The sequence below is a fragment of the Salvelinus alpinus genome, chromosome 23, assembly GCF_045679555.1.
Source record: "Salvelinus alpinus chromosome 23, SLU_Salpinus.1, whole genome shotgun sequence".
Taxonomy (NCBI): domain Eukaryota; kingdom Metazoa; phylum Chordata; class Actinopteri; order Salmoniformes; family Salmonidae; genus Salvelinus; species Salvelinus alpinus.
In genome coordinates, this window is record NC_092108.1 from 29,687,801 (window position 1) to 29,706,699 (window position 18,899).

Consider the following 18,899-nt stretch of genomic DNA (forward strand, 5'->3'; position numbering starts at 1 on the left):
CATAGCTGATGAACTTTAATTAACTTACCTAAACACAGTGTACAGTTAGCTGGCTAGCTATCCAGCAGCTCACTTGAGTTAACCTACAAAGTGGCCTACTGTACACAAACTAAATAATGGGCAATATTCAAGATATTTCGGTGATAGCAAAGCGCAGCCATCAGCCTTGTGGGCAGTACGAATGGAGTCAGAGCGGTTTGCCGTAGATTTTTCGTCTAAATAAGGATGCATAAACAGAAAATAACCCCATAAAATATGGTGAGGGATCTTTAGTGTTTTGGGGCTATTTTGCTTCCACTGGTCCTGGAGCCTTTGTTAAGGTCAACGGCATCATGAACGTTACCCAGTACCAGGACATTTTTAATCAAAAACCTGGTTGCCTCTGCCAGGAGGTTGAAACTTGACTCCAAATGGATCTTCCAGCAAGACAATAACCCCAAGCACACATCAAATTCTCCAGACATCAACCCCATTCAAAACCTGTGGTTTTGGGCAGTCCATAAGCACAGACGTAGGATATCGAGGATCTCAAAATGGTCTAAGATCCCTCCCAATGTGTTCCCCAATCTCATAAAACATTTTAGAAAAAGTCTCAGTGTCTGTATCCTAGAGGGTGCTGGAGTATTGATAACAGGGGATGCAAAAAGCTTTTTAAACAGAATGTCAGCTGTGTTGATACACACTGTATTAACACAGCTGCCTTCTCAGCTTTATCTTTCTTATTTTTTGACCAAAGCCATTCGCTCACCTGGCTGTTCACATCCCATCCTCGTCACCAAGCTTAAAAAGGAATTTTCAGGTGAACAAAAGAGAAATGCAGTTACGGATATAGTCAATCATAAATCAATCTGGTTTAATACAAGTTTGCAAACAGGGAGCACAGTATCCTGCACAGGAGCAGAGAATAATGTTTAACTTGGCCTTCACCCTTATATCCAAATTACACCAGGAAGTCAAAACAACTTTGTCAGCTGCTAAAGAATCAGTCTTTCACAAATTACAACAGTGTCCTTGGTCCTTGGATCTCCAGTCTGGTGTCAATCCCTATCAATAGATATCGAGTCTAGTATAAATAAACACAACCAGAACCCTGGAAATCATGTGTATTAAAGATAGGGAAAAAACATACAGTGTTAAACCCTCTAAAATGAATAACAACTTTATTAATCTTAAATATTAATTGCACCCTGTCCAAAAAATGATTCAAGCCTGTGCTCGTCATATTATAATAGATAACGCCATAATGTCATATTTGCAAATAACACCCTTCTCAGATGAGAATCTAGAAATATTACCAACATTTCAAGAGTAAGAAATGCATTACTATGAGTAAAACCATGTGTATCAAGAAAGAAATTGAGCTAGACATTTAAACGTGCTCTCACAAACAATAATCATTATTTTAATGTCATTAAATCCAGTTGCCAGTTTTAATATATTATTCCAATCATGTCTTCAGATCAAAGGAAACATTCACAACAGTCTCTTTTTGATCCTTCAGAGTACTGTATGCAGGTTGAGTAGCACACACACACATATTTTGAGCCAAATAATTACACACAAAAGGACAAAAAAGACAGAAGAGATCATAATGAATTGATGTGGTAGCTAGTGATTGTCAGAAACATTTTGGGGAGGCTCTCATTCTCAAAGGGTTTTGTAATAGCATCGTTTCATTCAGGTTGAATAGCCTTGTGTCATAATGCGCCCACCACCACACCTAGTTCCCCCAGGGGGTTATATATTCCACAAAACCATTCCAGGTGCATCTCATGGAGGGGCAGCAGTGGAACAGTGAGATACTGGACAAACTTCACTCCCAGAACTCAATCATATGTGGACACATTATGGATTATTTGCAGCTGCCAGGTCAGAGTCAAATGAGCATATCAATTATTTAGAAGTATCTCTATGGTATATCAATGGGGTTATGTCAGTTATACCATGATGTGATTTTTTGTGTGTTTTGAAACATTCGCTCAGGTAAAGCAGTAAACCTTGAGATAAGGCTTTAGGCAATTTCTTTACACGTTTCTTACGATATCTATGAATAAGAAATCGTATTTGTGTTAGCATATCAATCTATTTGAACAATATTTTGTACTCACATGGTACACATGGTATGTAAATAACATATGCAACATGTGATCTTGTTGGGAACTCTATATTTGCTTGATATTGTTGAGTGGAGACAAAGAACAAGTCAAACTACTTTTTAGTTTTAATAATGTGTTGCAATTACTTTTGTTAAGTTTGTATCTATTAACTGCATACACACAATCGTCCCTCCAGGCCAGACTCACAATCTTTTGACAGTCTGTTCATTTCTCTGACCTGGCCCTGGCCATTTTGATCCTTCAAACGGGCAGACTGGGTTACACACAAAACTTTGCTCCTGATTACATGGCCTGAGTTTACTGTTGCTTACATGGTTTCAATCAATGAATATACGGGTGACATTCTATTCTTATTAGAATTACCATAAATTACTAAGATGCTTCTTCCCACCCTGCCCTCACACCCCACCTGACTAGTACGCTTTCCTTCGATCTTCAGTCTCTACTTTACAGGCAAAATTCAAAGAATTCTTCATGACAATATACAGTAGATATGTTAATATTGGTGTCGGATCATCATGTACTCTCCGTTTATTTGTTCCAGAAAGCACCACAGAAAAATCTACACCTGGTGGGCAGATTTTGGCAGAGAGTAAACAGAGAAGCTCCTCTGACAATATCAACTCTCCACCAACAAGTGACAACACCTGCATACCCAAGGACTTCAGCTGCATATACAACAAAGGTAAAGCCAACAAAAGCTGCATTATGAGGCTGATGAAAGCTACTGCTGGTAGCCTTTTCATCAGTTAAACTGCACTCAAGGTCTTCGTACCAAATGGGACCTTTTTCCCTATAGAGTGCCATACTTTTGACTAGGGCCCATAGGGTCAAAGGTAGAGCAGTGTGGGGACTAGGATGCCATTTGGGACACATGTCAATAAAATGTATTTATTAAACCTTTTTTACATCAGCCGATGTTACAAAGTGCTATACAGAAACCCAGCCTAAAATCCCAAACAGCAAACAATGCAGATGTAGAAGACACATACAAGATCAACATGGTCTGGCTTTCTATCCTGAAGGTGAAACAAATGTACACCTGTTTAGGCGAGGTACTGGCTAGTGGAGTAGAAGACTTGAAAAAAAAAAAGGACAGAATGTCCCTTCCACTGAAAAACATCCCCACAGCATGATGCTGCCATCACCATGCTTCGCCGTAGGTGCCAGGTTTCCTCCAGATGTGGAGCTTGGCATTCAGGCCAAAGAGTTCAGTCTTGGTTTTATCAGACCAGAGAATCTTGTTTATAAAGGAACCTTAGCCTTTTGGCAAACTCCAAGTGGGCCATGTGCCTTTTACTGAGGAGTGGCTTCCGTCTGGCTACTCTACCATCCATAAAGGCCTGATTGGTGGAGTGCTGCAGAGATCGTTGTCCTTCCGGAAGGTTCTACCATCTCCACAGAGGAACTCTGGAGCTATGTCAGAGTGACCATTGGGTTCTTGGTCACCTCCCTGACCAAGGCCCTTCTCCCCCTGATTGCTAATTTTGGCCGGGTGGCCAGCTCTAGGAAGAGTCTTGGTGGTTCCAAACTTCTTCCATTTAAGAATGATGGAGGCCACTGTGTTGTTGGGGACCTTCAATGCTGCAGAAATGTTTTGGTAACCTTCCCCAGATCTGTTTTTTTAACACATTATCATTATGGGGTATTGTGTGTAGATTGATGAGGAATACATTTTTTAATCCCTTTTAGAATAAGGCTGTAACGTAACAACATTTGGAAAAAGGGAAGGGGTCTGAATACTTTCCGAATGCACTGAACAAAAATATAAATACAACATGCAAACAATTTCAAAGATTTTACTGAGTTACAGTTACATTTCTGGGATCTTTTATTTCAGCTAATGGAACATGGGACCAACACTTTACATGTTGCTTTTACATTTTTGTTCAGTGTATATCAGACACATAATTGGGATGTCAATTAAAATACATATTCCAGACAAGATTAAAGAATGGGACATGTAGAATATAGAGGAAAACCTGGTTCAGTCTCCTTTCCAACAGAAACTGGTAGACAGATTCACTTTTCAGCAGGACAATAACATAAAACACAATGCCAAATATACACTGAGTGTACAAAATATTAAGAACATCTGCTCTGTCCTTGACAGACTGACCAGGTGAATCCAGGTTAATGCTATGATCCCTTATTGATGTCTCTTGTTAAATCCACTTCAATCAGTGTAGATGAAGAGGAGGCAGATTAAAGAAGGATTTTTAAGCCTTGAAACAATTGGGACATGGATTGTGTATATGTGCCATTCAGAGGGTGAATGGGCAAGACAAAAGATTTAACTGCCTTTGAACGGAGTATGGTAGTCAGTGTCAGGTGCACTGGTTTGAGTGTATCAAGAACTACAACGCTGCTGGGTTTGCACACTCAACAGTTTCCTGTGTGCATCAAGGATGGTCTACCACCAAAAGGACATCCAGCCAACTTGACACAACTGTGAGAAGCATTGGAGTCAACATGGGCCAGCATCAACACCTTGTAGAGTCCATGCCCTGACAAAATGAGGCTGTTCTGAGGGCTAAAGAGGGTGCAACTCAGTATAAGGAATGTTTTGTACACGTGTATAAGTCAGTGCTTGCATCTGCAGTTTGCATGAATTTGAGTGGTTAATACAATACATGTTGACAGAATGGCTGTGAGACAGGTAGGGCCCTTCCCAGGTAGGGCATTTGCTTCTGGTACCACTGAAGGCCCCAGTGTTCAGTCAGGCAGCTTGAAGAAGATGTGTCACCATCCAGGCTTATGTCACAGCATACAGTGGCCTGATAGCGAGATTAAAATAAATGCATTATGTACCTTTCACCACAAAAGCCATGTTAGCATTCACTGCACATGTTGCTGAACAATTTAACCCTTTTGGTAGTGTAATTGATATATGGAAATTCACATAAAATATTCATAAGCTTTGACTAATACCTGTATTGTCTTGTGGGCCGCTTTAGCATTAGCTAGCCTAACATGAATCATATTACCGGAGAAAATATATTTTTCTTTCAATACATGTGTTCTGGACCTTTTTAAACTACTCCCGGGCCGCTAACTGTTAGGTAACAAACAACCTTGTCCAGTCATGTTACCTAGCTGACTAACAACCTGGTAACTCGGCCACCAGTATGCTTTAAGATGGCACTGGAGAAAAGAAAAGGTGCTCCTGGATGTGCTCTCAGGCCTATAGGATAAATCAATTGAAATCAATGCCTTTTTATGGTGCTCCTAAATACTTTTTGGTGCTCTTAATTATTTAAAGATGAGCACTGACTACCAATTAAAAAAGTTCATTTAGAGCCCTGACCGTGTCCCTTTATGTTTAGATCTACTCCCTGCTCTCAGTGGTGAGGACACAACCAAAAGTTTCTTCCAAGAGCTGGTGAACATTCTCCTCAGCTATGTCTGCAAGTCGTTCAGACGGAGATCCAAAGTCCTGGACTTCCACCACCCTCACCAACTCAGAGAGGGCCTGGAGGGCTTCAGTCTGGAGCTCCCAGACCAGCCCGAGAACCTGGAACAACTCCTGGTTGACTGCAGGGATACCTTGAAGTATGGAGTCAAAACAGGTACCGTAAGAGCTGTCAACTGTTTTGCCAAACGTACTCCATTAGGGGTGTAACGGTTCACCAAGCCCAAGGTTCAGTACATATTGCAGTTTTGGGGTTAGGGTTCAGTTCCGGTACAGCGAGAAAATGAAATGCCAACAGTTAATGTAGTTCCTTTTTGTTTATTTAAGAAAATACAAAGTATTGGTACTCCTGATTCAAGATGATCATGAGTCATAATGCTTTATGACAGCACATGTGAAATGGTTGAAAATACAGATTTCTGTACTTTAACGCAACCCCTGGATATGATGGTTATTATATCAATATTTGAGCATTAAAGCTTTTCTACTGCCATTTCTTGCATAATTCATTTTACAGACACAAAAATATCCCACCTTGTTAAGTGTATTTTGTTTTGTCGACATTTGGAAAGTTTACCAACAAATTAGCTAGCTGTTTACAACAGGCTGGTCATGAAATGCTTTATCCAACATGTACTTTACTCGCATTAAAAGGATGGATGGAAACCTGGTTAATGTCAAGCCATTTTGAGGATACTGGAATTATATTTTGTACAAACTTGCACATGCCTACAGGAGACTTTTGAAGTAGCCAAATCAGATTAAAACATTGTGACTGGTTGTAAGCTATATGTAAGCTATATTTTGTCTCCAAAGTTTATTGAAAACATACATACATTTGCACAATAACCACTTGTTGTCTCTCAAATACATTGTTACAGTTGGTGGTTAACTATCTAGCACATTTTTTGCCATATTAGCATTAATGTGAAATCTGTCAAAACACAAGTTGAAACAAGTTGAAAATGAGCCACTTACAATTCCCCACATGGCAGTTTCTTGTCATTCTTGCTAGCAATCTGGCAACCCAGAATCACAACAACAGAATCACAACAACAGGCTGACTTCTCCCCCATGGAAGCAAACATAGTTTTCGTGACATTATCAGCCAACCCATCTCTATGGCCACATTATTGTAGGACGACTTGGGAGAATAATGATCTGCAACAGATCGCGCATATCAGTATCAGAAGTAAAAATACAGCCAGACTGGCCTGCTACTGTACCTTTCTAGATCTTATACACTGTCGAGAGTAGACCCACAACTGATCCAAACGTAAAGAAATGTCACGTTCTGACCCTAGTTATTGTGTTAATTGTTTGTTTTAGTGGGTCAGGACGTGAGTTGGGTGGGCATTCTATGTTATGTGTTTCTATGTTGGGTTCATGTTAACTAGCCTGATATGGTTCTCAATCAGGGACAGGTGTTTTACGTTTCCTCTGATTGAGAACCATATTTAGGTAGGCTGTTCACACTGTTTGTTTGTGGGTGATTGTTGCTGTGTCTGTGTTTGTTGCACCACACGGTACTGTCTCGTTTCGTTCGTTCACAAGTTCAGGTCTGTTTAACGTCGTTTGTTGTTTTGTAGTTTATTCAAGTGTTCTTCGTGTTTTGTCTTCATTTAATAAATCATTATGTCTACATACCTCGCTGCGTGTTGGTCCGATCCATGCTCCTCCTCGTCTGAGGAGGAGAATGACTTCGACAACCGTTACAAGAAACATTCATATCACAGGGCTTTTGCACGTTATTCAAATAAAAAATGTTCACTGCAGCCGAGAGTAGAATTTTGTACTCACTTGAAAACAATAATGCAATTATTCATTACATTGTGGTGTTGTAGGCAAGTCTAGGTAAGATAATTGTATTGTCCCTAAACAAGATCAAATCAAATTGTATTGGTCGCATACACATATTTAGCAGATGTTATTGTGGGTGTAGCGAAATGCTTGTGTTCCTAGCTCCAACACTGCAGCAGTATCTAACAACACACAACAACTGAGTCCGCAGTGTTCTGTCAAACATTATTAAAGTGCCAGTGTTCCATGACTATGTACTGTACATAGGGCTAAGGTGCATGTTAGAGTAACCGGGTGGTAGCCGGCTAGTGACAGAAACTAGGGGTACTGGGCAGAGGCCGGCGGAGGCAAGTGTAGACTATTTAATAGCCTGATGGCCTTGAGATAAAAGCTGTTTTTCAGTCTCTCGGTCCCAACTTTGATGCACCTGTACTGACCTCGCCTTCTGGAGGGTAACATGGTGAACAGGCCGTGGCTCGGGTGACTGAGGTCCTTGATGATCTTCTTGGCCTTCCTGTGACACCAGGTGCTGTAGATGTCCTGGAGGGCCATACTAGGTGGTGATATATTCCAATGGTGCATCTGTAAAAGTTTGTGAGGGTCTTAGGGGCCACCACCACTTTCTTCAGCCTCCTGAGGTTGAAGAGGCGCTGTTGTGCCTTCTTCACCACACTGTCTGTGTGGGTGGACCATTTCAGTTTGTCAGTGATGTGTACCCCAAGGAGCTTTTCTCCTTCTCCACTGCGGTCCCGTCGATGTGGATGGGGGCGTGTTCCATCTGCTGTCTCCTGAAGTCCATGATCAGCTCCTTTGTTTTGGTGACATTGAAGGAGATGTTATTTTCCTGGCACCACTCCACCAGGGCCCTCACCTCCTCCCTGTAGTCTGTCTCAATGTCGTTGGCAATCAGGCTACCACTGTTCTTTCATGCGCATTGGTGCACTTGGCCTCTCCTCAGCTATTCCTATTTGTTCTTGTGGATTCATATTGAAAATTGATGCAGCTTTCAATGCTTTTATGTGTGCTATGATTGCTAGTTAGCCTATTGCAGATCTGATTATAGATTATAGATTAGTAGAATGTTCCAGAATGTCCTCCCACCTACCATTATTGTCACTGAGTGGAGAGACGGCAGGGTTGACATTTAGGCTGTATATTGATTGACCTGTGGTATAGTTAACCAATAAGGCCCGAGGGGGTGTGGTATATGGCCAATATTCCACGGCTAAGGGTTGTTCTTAAGCACAACGCAACGTGGTACAGTATATTGGCCATAAACCCCAGAGGTGCCTTAATGCTATTATAAACTGGTTACCTACATAATTAGAACAGTAAAAAGTTATTTTTTGTCATACCCGTGGTATATCAGTTTTCAGGGCTCAAACCACCCAGTTTATAAGAAAAGTTAGTGCACGGAAAAGCGTATTGCATAAGGGATGTATCAAAACACCTTGATATAGGTGAGGCGCATGCAAGCAGATGAGGAAATATGGATTGAATGGAAGACATTCTATAGTAAACCTGCCAAAGAGTGAATGTAAACCAGGGGGAAAAAACTCACTACCTTCCTCTGTGTCCAATAAAAAAAATCACACAACTCTCCCCAAAGCAGCAAAAAAAACTGATAGACAACTCTCCCCTATTGCAGAGGGGAGACGAAGTTGTGCTGTTTTTTTTTTTCGTTTCGTGGGTGATGTAGGCCAACCTGGACTCAGGAGTTGATGTAACATATTACATTTAAATCTGGGACATTCCAATTAGTATGATATGTTAAGTTTTGCATGGTATGTATTAATTTGTGGATGTCCATCATCCATTTTGTATGATATGTTGCGAATTACAATTTGTATATGTTACGAATTTCAATTCGTACAAAATGTTACGAATTGCATACAATATATCACAAATTTCAAAAACGTATGATATGTTATGAATTCCAATTTGTTGTGGCTAAGGTTAGCTAGGTCACTAATGCTAACGTTAGCTAGGTGGATAACGTTAGCTCAGGTTAGGGCAGGGTTTTCCAAACCCCAAGGGTTGCACGTTTTGTTTTTTTGCACTACACAGCTGATTCAAATAATCAACTAATAATCAAACTTTAATAATGTTAATCAAGTGTGTAGTGTTAGGGGGAAAACCAAAACGTGCACCCCTTGGGGTCTCGAGGACCGAGTTTGGGAAACGCTGGGTTAAGGGTTAAGGTTAGTGTTACGTCTGTGTTGGCATAAATGTGTCAACATGTTTGAGGTGTTGACAGCTACATGGGCTATTCTCGTTGATCAGTGTCGACATATTCTCTCTGTCTATTGCTGTTGTAATCTACTGGGAAGTCAAAATGTTCTTAAACGATGATGTAGAATCCTCCTTGTTTATCGACCCAACCACTCGCCATTATACAGATCTAGTTCTTGGCTGCAAAAGGACTGTATGAAATTTGCCAATTAAGATTTTAATTTTTACTACAACATGTGCATAGGCTCTAGTTGTTTTAACAGAATAGCCTGAAATTGGGTTTTTTTCAGCTCAGATTTACTCTAAGCTTATACTGTAGGCCTAGGTGTTTTAATTGTTTTTTTAAATTATGTATTCATTCGGGAACCGAAGTCCCAGTACCGAATGGTCAAGTACAAATATGTGTACAGTTACCCCCCCATACTCCATGTACCAGTATGTCATTGGTTCTGGCCATGGGAATGGCTGACATTATAGACATCATAGACATTATAGATTAGTAGAATGTTCCAGAATGTCCTCATCTGTCCCCAGGTCACCCACGCTTCTTCAATCAGCTGTCATCAGGGCTGGATGTCATCGGTCTGGCCGGGGAATGGCTGACGTCTACCGCCAACACAAACATGTAACATTTACATTCCTTTTTATTTAACCCTTATTTTACCAGGTAAGATGACTGAGAACATATTCTCATTAACAGCAGCAACCTGGGGAATAGTTACAGGGGAGAGGAGGAGGAATGAATGAGCCTATTGGAAGCAACCAAAAAAAATCATCATCAAGCTTTAATTATTTGAATCAGCTGTGTAGTGCTAGGGCAAAAAACAAAACATGCACCCAGGAGGGAAATGTAAAAAAAAAAGTACATTCCCCCTGGGTGCATGTTTGGGGGGCAGGACCGAGTTTGGGAAACCCTGTTTTAAATCATAATGAATAAAATTATATGGACAGGGTGAATCTGATCCCATATCAGCACTCCGATACGCTTGATACATACAGCCCCAGGTTACACTACACTCTTAGAAAAAAGGGCTCCAAAAGGGTTATTCGGCTCTCCCCATAGGATAACTCTTTTTGGTTCCAGGTAGAACCCTCTATGTAAAAGGTTCTACATGGAACTCAAAATGGTTTTTCCAGGGGGAATGTACTTATTTTTTTTTTTTTTTCATTTTTCCTATGGGGACAGCCGAAGAACCCTTTTAGGTCCAAGGTACCACCTTTTTTTCGAAGAGTGTATGGCCTATGGTGGGATCTGTCCTCTGGTAAATGTCATTCTGCAATATGAGTTAAAGTGTAAAAACTTTTTTCTAGGTTTACATATGAAGTATCCCCAGTGTTCATTCTGATGGAGGAAGTTCTACTGAGGAAGATGCAGAAGATTGTGGGTTGGTCAGAGGAAGAGGGGGATGGGGTTTTCTGTCCAGGTACAGTGTTAGCTACATTCTGACCTTGCTATCGATACAAACAATGTAGCCAATGACAAACATACACTTTGTTACATTTATCCTTATTACTTTCATTGAATTGGTTCATTGTGTCCTCTTAATTTTGGATATATTGTTTAGCTGTTATGAAGTTCAATGAAATTATAAGCTTAAGACAATCTCTTAGTGAGATATCCACCTATAATACAGTACTCTCTATGACTCTATATAGGTTACACAGACTTTTGGCCCCAATCCTATTCTAACCACCTCTCGCCGGCTTTGTATTCCTGCTACCTGATGAAATTGCTATATAATATGATCCTGTTGCCATCTAATGCACATTCAAATGTCACAAATCAACACTGCAGAGCTTTTCCTGTCCTCTGCCGTGCCTTAATTGTATTACTGTTGATGATATCTGGAAATGTGCATGTACACCCTTGCCCATCTACTGTTGCTAGCCACAATTCTGACTTGTGCTCTGATATCTGTTTCACTGATTTCAGCTCTCGTAAAAGCCTGGGTTTTCTGCACGTTAACACTAGAAGCTTTTGGGGCGGCAGGTAGCCTAGTGGTTAGCGCGTTGGGCCAGTAACCGAGTGGTTGCTAGATCGAATCCCTGAGCTGACAAGGTAAAAATCTGTCGTTATGCCCCTGAACAAGGCAAGTAACCCACTGTTCCTAGGCTGTCATTGTAAATAAGAATTTGTTCTTAAATGACTTGCCTAGTTAAATAAAGATTACATGTAAAAAATAAAAAAAATAAAAAATAAAAAAGCGTATTACCTAAAATGGATCAATTGAAAGGTTGGGTTCACAGCTCCAATCCAGATGTGTTGGTCATTACTGAGACGTGGTTAAGAAAGAGTGTTTTGAATACTGATGTTAACCTTTCTGTTTATAACCTATTTCGGCAAGACAGATCTTCCAAAGGTGGGGGAGTGGCAATCTTTACCGGGAATAAACTTCAGTGCTCGGTTGTCTCCACCAAGTCTGTCCCCAAACAATTTGATTTGCTGGTTTTAAGCATTCAACTTTCAAATAGCTCTTCGTTGACTGTTGAGTGGTGTTATCGTCCTCCATCAGCACCGGCCTGTACCCTACCTGCCCTAAGCTCTCTCCTGGCCCCTTACACTAAGTCTGAATTTGTCCTGCTAGGTGACCTAAACTGGGACATGCTTAAACCACCTGACCAAGTCCTAAAGCAATTAGACTCTCTAAATCTCTCTCAGATAATTACCAATCCCACAAGGTATGACTCCAAACACCCAGGAAAGGCTAATCTCCTCGATGTTATCCTCACAAATAATCCTGATAAGTACCAGTCTGGTATTTTCTGTAATAACCTTACCGATCACTGTTTAACAGCCTGGGTTCGTAATGGCTGCTCAGTGAAACGTCCTGTCCTGATTTGTCATAGAAACTTGCTAGAAAACTTTAATGAGCAAGCCTTCCTTCATGACCTGGCCTCTGTAAATTGGTACAGAATCAGCTTGATTCCCTCTGTCGAAGACACTTGGACCTTCTTTTTTGATATCTTCAGTGATATTGTTAACAAACACTCCATAAAGAAAATGAGAATTAGATACAGATTCAGCCCCTGGTTTGACCATGATCTTGCAGAGTTACTCCACCTCAAGAATTGCATTTGGCGAAAGGCTCAGCACATGCATACTCAGGCTGACTCGTTCAGGCAAATGAGAAATAAGTACACTCAGGCTATCCTGAAGGCCAATGTTAGTTACTTTAAGGAGCAGTTCTCTCTCTGTGGGTATAACCCCAAGAAGTTCTGGAAAACGGTTAAAGACCTAGAGAATAACCCCTCCTTCACGTCAGCTGCACATGTCCCTTAAAGTTGATGATGTGGTTGTTACTGACAAGAAGCACATGGCTGAGCTCTTTAATCACAACTTCATTAAGGCCGGATTCGTATTTGACTCAGCCATGCCTCCTTGCCTGTCAAACATCTCCCACTAATGCGACTAGCCCCGATGTTCCTCTCTCTTTTTCCCCCTGCCCCGCTACAAAGTTTCACCCCGCAGGCGGTCATTGAGTCCGAGGTGCTAAAGGAGCTCCTTAAACTTCACCCCAAAAAAACATCTGGGTCAGATGGTTTAGACCCTTTCTTCTTTAAGATTGCTGCCCCTATAATCGCCAAGCCTATCTCTGACCTTTTTAACCTGTCTCTTCTCTCTGGGGTGGTTCCCATTGCTTGGAAGGCAACCACGGTTAGTCCTCTATTTACATGCAGATTATACAATCTTATACTGGCCCCTCCCCGGATTTTGTGTTAAACGCTCTACAACAAAGCTTTCTTAGTGTCCAACAAGCTTTCTCTGCCCTTAACCTTGTGGTTTGGTAAGAAGAATGCCCCTCTCACCACAGGTGTGACTACTACCTCTGAGGGTTTAAAGCTTGAGGTAGTCACCTCATACAAGTACTTGGGAGTATGGCTAGAGAGTACACTGTCCTTCTCTCAGCACATATCAAAGCTGCAGACTAAAATTAAATCTAGACTTGATTTCCTCTATTGTAATCGCTCCTCTTTCACCCCAGCTGCCAAACTAACCCTGATTCAGATGATCATCCTACCCATGCTAGATTATGGAGACGTAATTTATAGATCGGCAAGTAAGGGTGCTCTCGAGCAGCAAGATGTACTTTACCATTTGGCCATCAGATTTGCCACCAATGCTCCTTATAGGACACATCACTGCACTCTATGCTCTTCTGTAAACTGGTCATCTCTGTATACCCGCCGCAAGACCCACTGGTTGTTGCTTATTTATAAAACCCTCTTAGGCCTCACTCCCCCCTATCTGAGATATCTACTGCAGCCCTCATCCTCCATTCACATCCGACCGTGATTGGGAGTCCCATAGGGCGGCGCACAATTGGCCCAGCGTCGTCCGGGTTAGGGGAGGGTTTGGCCGGCCGGGATGTCCTTGTCCAAAAAATAGGCACGCTGTGCTTTTGGTTTCTCTCCCTCTAAAAACAGAAATAAATATGTTGGCCTTTATAAATATTATTTTGGCCTTTATTCAGATTACAATCGCTTTAAATTCTCTAGTACAGACAATATTGAAGACTATCAAATGCTTCTCAAGATGCCCTCTGGTGGTCAAACTAGCACTAACTAGCATTAATAGCAACAATAGCTGACAATGAAATAACGTGCCATAGAATTCTGCGGCAGCCCGCAAGGTGTGCAGCAGTATGGCGCAACTTTTACAGGAAGAACTATTGTACAACACCCGTTCTAGCAGTCACATTCTGTTAAAGGTACTGACAGTTGTGGCTGCTTTGCGTGATGTGGCTGCTTTGTGCTGTTGTCTGTGCCCAAGAATGTTTGTACCCTGTTTTGTGCTGCTACCATGTGGTGTTGCTACCATGCTGTGTTGTCATGTGTTGCTGCCATGCTATGTTGTTGTTTTAGGTCTCTTTTTATGTTGTGTTGTGTTGTCTCTCTTGTCGTGATGTGTGTTTTGCCCTATATTTTTATTTAATTTATTTGTATTTTTTATCCCAGCCCCCATCCCCACAGGAGGCCTTTTGCCTTTTGGTAGACTGTCATTGTAAATAACAATTTGTTCTTAACTGACTTGCCTAGTTAAATAAAGGTTAAATAAAAATGTATATATTTCCTCAGGTGGGACCATGTCCAATCTGTACAGTGTACTGCTGGCCAGATACCACTTCTTCCCTGAAGTGAAGACCAAAGGGATGACTGCTCTGCCCAGGCTAATCCTCTTCACATCAGCACATGTACGCATCACCAGTATTCACGTTAGGTCATGCTTATTCATATTATCTATAAACTTGTACTGACAAATACTTTTTCCCTACTATAGAGTCATTATTCAGTCAAGAAATCTGCAGCAGTTCTTGGGATAGGAAGTGAAAATGTTGTGCTGGTGAAATGTAATGACCGGTAAGCAAGGAGGGGAGAGTGATTGGCATTTGTTGATTGTGAACATTGACAATATCATCAGAGCTAAATGAGTGATGTCGTGTTTTTTACAATTCAAGGGGAAAGATGATCCCTGCAGAATTGGAGTCAAGTATCATTACTGCCAAAGATCAGGTAATGGATGAATGAGTCTGCTCTTGCCAAACTGAGGGATAAAGGGCTTTGTGAATTAAATACATGTAAGCATATATTTTCAGCCAGGGATGGATTTAGTCAAATTAGGATGAAACAGACACCCCCAACAGAATACGCTTAAATCAGAATTTCTGTTTACCAGTCAACAACATTGTCTGGTGCATAAAATGAGCTACCAGAGCTCCAGTGTGTTGGCAGGGACTATTTCACAGGAACAAGTCAATACACTCATCATGATTCTTGTCATCTCTCTCTCTCTCTTCAGGGTTGTGTCCCATTCTACGTCAATGCCACAGCAGGCACCACTGTGTACGGAGCCTTTGATCCTCTCAATGCCATCGCAGACATCTGTGAGAGCCATGGACTCTGGCTGCATGTTGATGTATTTACCTTATAGCATCCATCATGGTTTACCGGACACAGATTTAGTCTTATTTCTGACATCCTATATTTTAATTGGGTATGCTTTTTAGTCCAGTACTAAGCATAATTTGTGTCTGGGAAACCGTCCCCATAAGAATTTGTTATATGTAAAGATAAGATTGTATTTAGAGTAAAATTCTCTTTATTTCTTAACAGGCAGCCTGGGGCGGAGGACTGTTGATGTCCAAGCGGCACCGTGTGAAACTACAAGGGATTGAACGGTAGGTACGGTAACCAGAGAGAACAGAGACTTAAGGACACCCAAATTCTACGGCTCTCCAAAAGGATAATAGATTTCTTAATTTCACTCTACCGTACAGCCAGGATCAATTACATTTTGGGGATACTGTTTCCATTCACAATGGAAATGGAATTGACTCTCAACAGTTCTGCCTTGATTGGATCTTACATGCAGGTCTATTTGAATTATGTTTATTACAGAGCCTGGTCTGTGACTTGGAACCCTCATAAAATGATGGGTGCTCCGCTGCAATGCTCAGCCATACTGGTGAAGAAAAGGGTGTGTAGTCTAACGCTATGAATTTTTAAAAATCAAGATTACCATTACATGCGCACACACACACACACCGAAACACACACACATAATGCAAATACTGGTTTCTCACTCACAGGGCCTCTTGAAAGACTGCAATCAGATGTGTGCTGAATACCTTTTCCAAACTGACAAGCACTACGACACCTCTTATGACACCGGAGACAAGACCATTCAGTGTGGCAGGCACGTTGATGTCTTCAAGCTCTGGCTCATGTGGAAGGCCAAGGTATGTAACACACTCATATGGATTTTTTATTTTTTATTTATCAACTGGTCAATAAAACACATCTCTTCTTAGGGTTCAGAAGGCTTTGAATCACAGGTCAATAAATGTTTGGAAAATGCTGAGCACTTGTTCGACAAACTCAAACAAAGACCAGACTTTGAACTCGTCTTCAAAAGCAAAGTAAGTCTGTTTTTTAAAGTCCCTTGAAGTTATTGAATAATTCCTCAGTGAGATGAATCGTTGTAAGCCTTTTATCTGTGATACATCCCCATGCAGCCTGAACACAGCAACGTGTGCTTCTGGTACATCCCACCAAGTCTGAGGAACATGCCACCAGGTTCTGAGAGGAACAGGAGACTCCATGAGGTAATGCTACACCTTGGATCTCTAATGTTAGTGATATATTAGATGCGTCTTATTTCAACCTTTGTGGTTCTTTATCCATTAGACGCTGCAGATACTGTATCTGTACATATAACTAGCAGCAGCACATTATGAATTCAATTCTATAAAATCTATACTCTATAAAGCTATAGCTAAATCACTGTTTGGTTTCTAAGGTGGCACCAAAGATCAAAGCCAAGATGATGGAGCAGGGGATGGCCATGATTGGTTATCAGCCGCTCGGAGACAAAGTTAACTTCTTCCGATGTGTCTTCTCCAACCCGGCCACACAGACAGAGGATGTGGACTACCTCTTGGAGGAGATCGCTTCTCTTGGTCATGACATGCAATATGCATCAGGATTGAGACCAATTTGTGAATCAGGTTTGAGACCACTTTATGAATCCGGTTGTGGCTCAGATTAACTGTAAATCATGCATTTAGAGGAAAATGGGTAAAAACAATCAGAAAATTAAATACATCTCTATACGTACTAATTGTTCTGAAATGTTTTGTTGTGTAATTACAGTTCTTCTTATGTAAAAATATATACAAATATGATTTTTGTATTCCAGGTATCGGAATCGTTAGAATGTAGCCAGTTCATTTCTAAATTCATTTTATTTGTGTACAACAATATTGTAGCATATACAGCGCATTCGGAAAGTATTCAGACCCCTTGACTTTTTTCACATTTTGTTACGTTACAGCCTTATTCTAAAATTGATTAAATAATGTTTTCCCCTCGTCAATCTACACACAATACCCCATAATGACAAAGGAAAAACTGTTTTTTAGAAGTGTTTGTAAATTTGAAAGAATAAACAAACAGAAATACCTTATTTACATAAGTATTCAGACCCTTCGCTATGAGACTCGAAACTGAGCTCAGGTGAATCCTGTTTTCATTGATCATCCTTGAGATATCTCTACAACTTTATTGGAGTCCACCTGTGGTAAATTCAATTGATTGGACATGATTTGGAAAGGCACACACCTGTATATATAAGCCTGTATATACAGTGGGGAGAACAAGTATTTGATACACTGCCGATTTTGCAGGTTTTCCTACTTACAAAGCATGTAGAGGTCTGTAATTTTTATCATAGGTACACTTCAACTGTGAGAGGCGGAATCTAAAACAAAAATCCAGAAAATCACATTGTATGATTTTTAAGTAATTAATTTGCATTTTATTGCATGACATAAGTATTTGATCACCTACCAACCAGTAAGAATTCCGGCTCTCACAGACCTGTTAGTTTTACTTTAAGAAGCCCTCCTGTTCTCCACTCATTACCTGTATTAACTGCACCTGTTTGAACTCATTACCTGTATAAAAGACACCTGTCCACACACTCAATCAAACAGACTCCAACCTCTCCACAATGGCCAAGACCAGAAAGCTGTGTAAGGACATCAGGGATAAAATTGTAGACCTGCACAAGGCTGGGATGGGCTACAGGACAATAGGCAAGCAGCTTGGTGAGAAGGTAACAACTGTTGGCGCAATTATTAGAAAATGGAAGAAGTTCAAGATGACGGTCAATCACCCTCGGTCTGGGGCTCCATGCAAGATCTCACCTCGTGGGGCATCAATGATCATGAGGAAGGTGAGGGATCAGCCCAGAACTACACGGCAGGACCTGGTCAATGACCTGAAGAGAGCTGGGACCACAGTCTCAAAGAAAACCATTAGTAACACATTACGCCGTCATGGATTAAAATACTGCAGCGCACGCAAGGTCCCCCTGCTCAAGCCAGCGCATGTCCAGGCCCGTCTGAAGTTTGCCAATGACCATCTGGATGATCCAGAGGAGGAATGGGTGAAGGTCATGTGGTCTGATGAGACAAAAATAGAGCTTTTTGGTCTAAACTCCACTCGCCGTGTTTGGAGGAAGAAGAAGGATGAGTACAGCCCCAAGAACACCATCCCAATCGTGAAGCATGGAGGTGGAAACATCATTCTTTGGGGATGCTTTTCTGCAAAGGGGACAGGACGACTGCACCGTATTGAGGGGAGGATGGATGGGGCCATGTATCGCGAGATCTTGGCCAACAACCTCCTTCCCTCAGTAAGAGCATTGAAGATGGGTCGTGGCTGGGTCTTCCAGCATGACAACGACCCGCAACACACAGCCAGGGCAACTAAGGAGTGGCTCCGTAAGAAGCATCTCAAGGTCCCGGAGTGGCCTAGCCAGTCTCCAGACCTGAACC

At 41.4% G+C, this 18,899-nt stretch overlaps 1 protein-coding gene across 1 annotated transcript; it reads left to right on the forward strand.

Annotated features, from left to right (window-relative positions):
* Window positions 1-1,847: 1,847 nt before the first annotated feature.
* LOC139551254 (glutamate decarboxylase 1-like) lies at window positions 1,848-17,694 on the forward strand. The gene is made up of 15 exons (XM_071362736.1): window positions 1,848-1,869; window positions 2,662-2,802; window positions 5,444-5,686; window positions 10,096-10,186; window positions 10,873-10,985; window positions 14,638-14,753; window positions 14,840-14,919; window positions 15,018-15,072; window positions 15,359-15,475; window positions 15,673-15,737; window positions 15,958-16,036; window positions 16,149-16,298; window positions 16,371-16,478; window positions 16,575-16,664; window positions 16,859-17,694. The coding sequence occupies exons 1-15, from the start codon at window positions 1,848-1,850 to the stop codon at window positions 17,105-17,107; spliced, it is 1,719 nt and encodes a 572-aa protein (XP_071218837.1). The 3' UTR covers window positions 17,108-17,694.
* Window positions 17,695-18,899: the final 1,205 nt, after the last annotated feature.

Bases quoted from the DNA above. Each gene is read 5' to 3' on its own strand.
- LOC139551254 (XM_071362736.1), top strand. From the start codon at position 1,848: ATGGATTATTTGCAGCTGCCAG. The intron at 1,870-2,661 runs GTCAGAGTCAAA...TATTTGTTCCAG, and splicing joins GGATTATTTGCAGCTGCCAG to AAAGCACCACAGAAAAATCT. The intron at 15,738-15,957 runs GTAGGTACGGTA...TGTTTATTACAG, and splicing joins AAACTACAAGGGATTGAACG to AGCCTGGTCTGTGACTTGGA.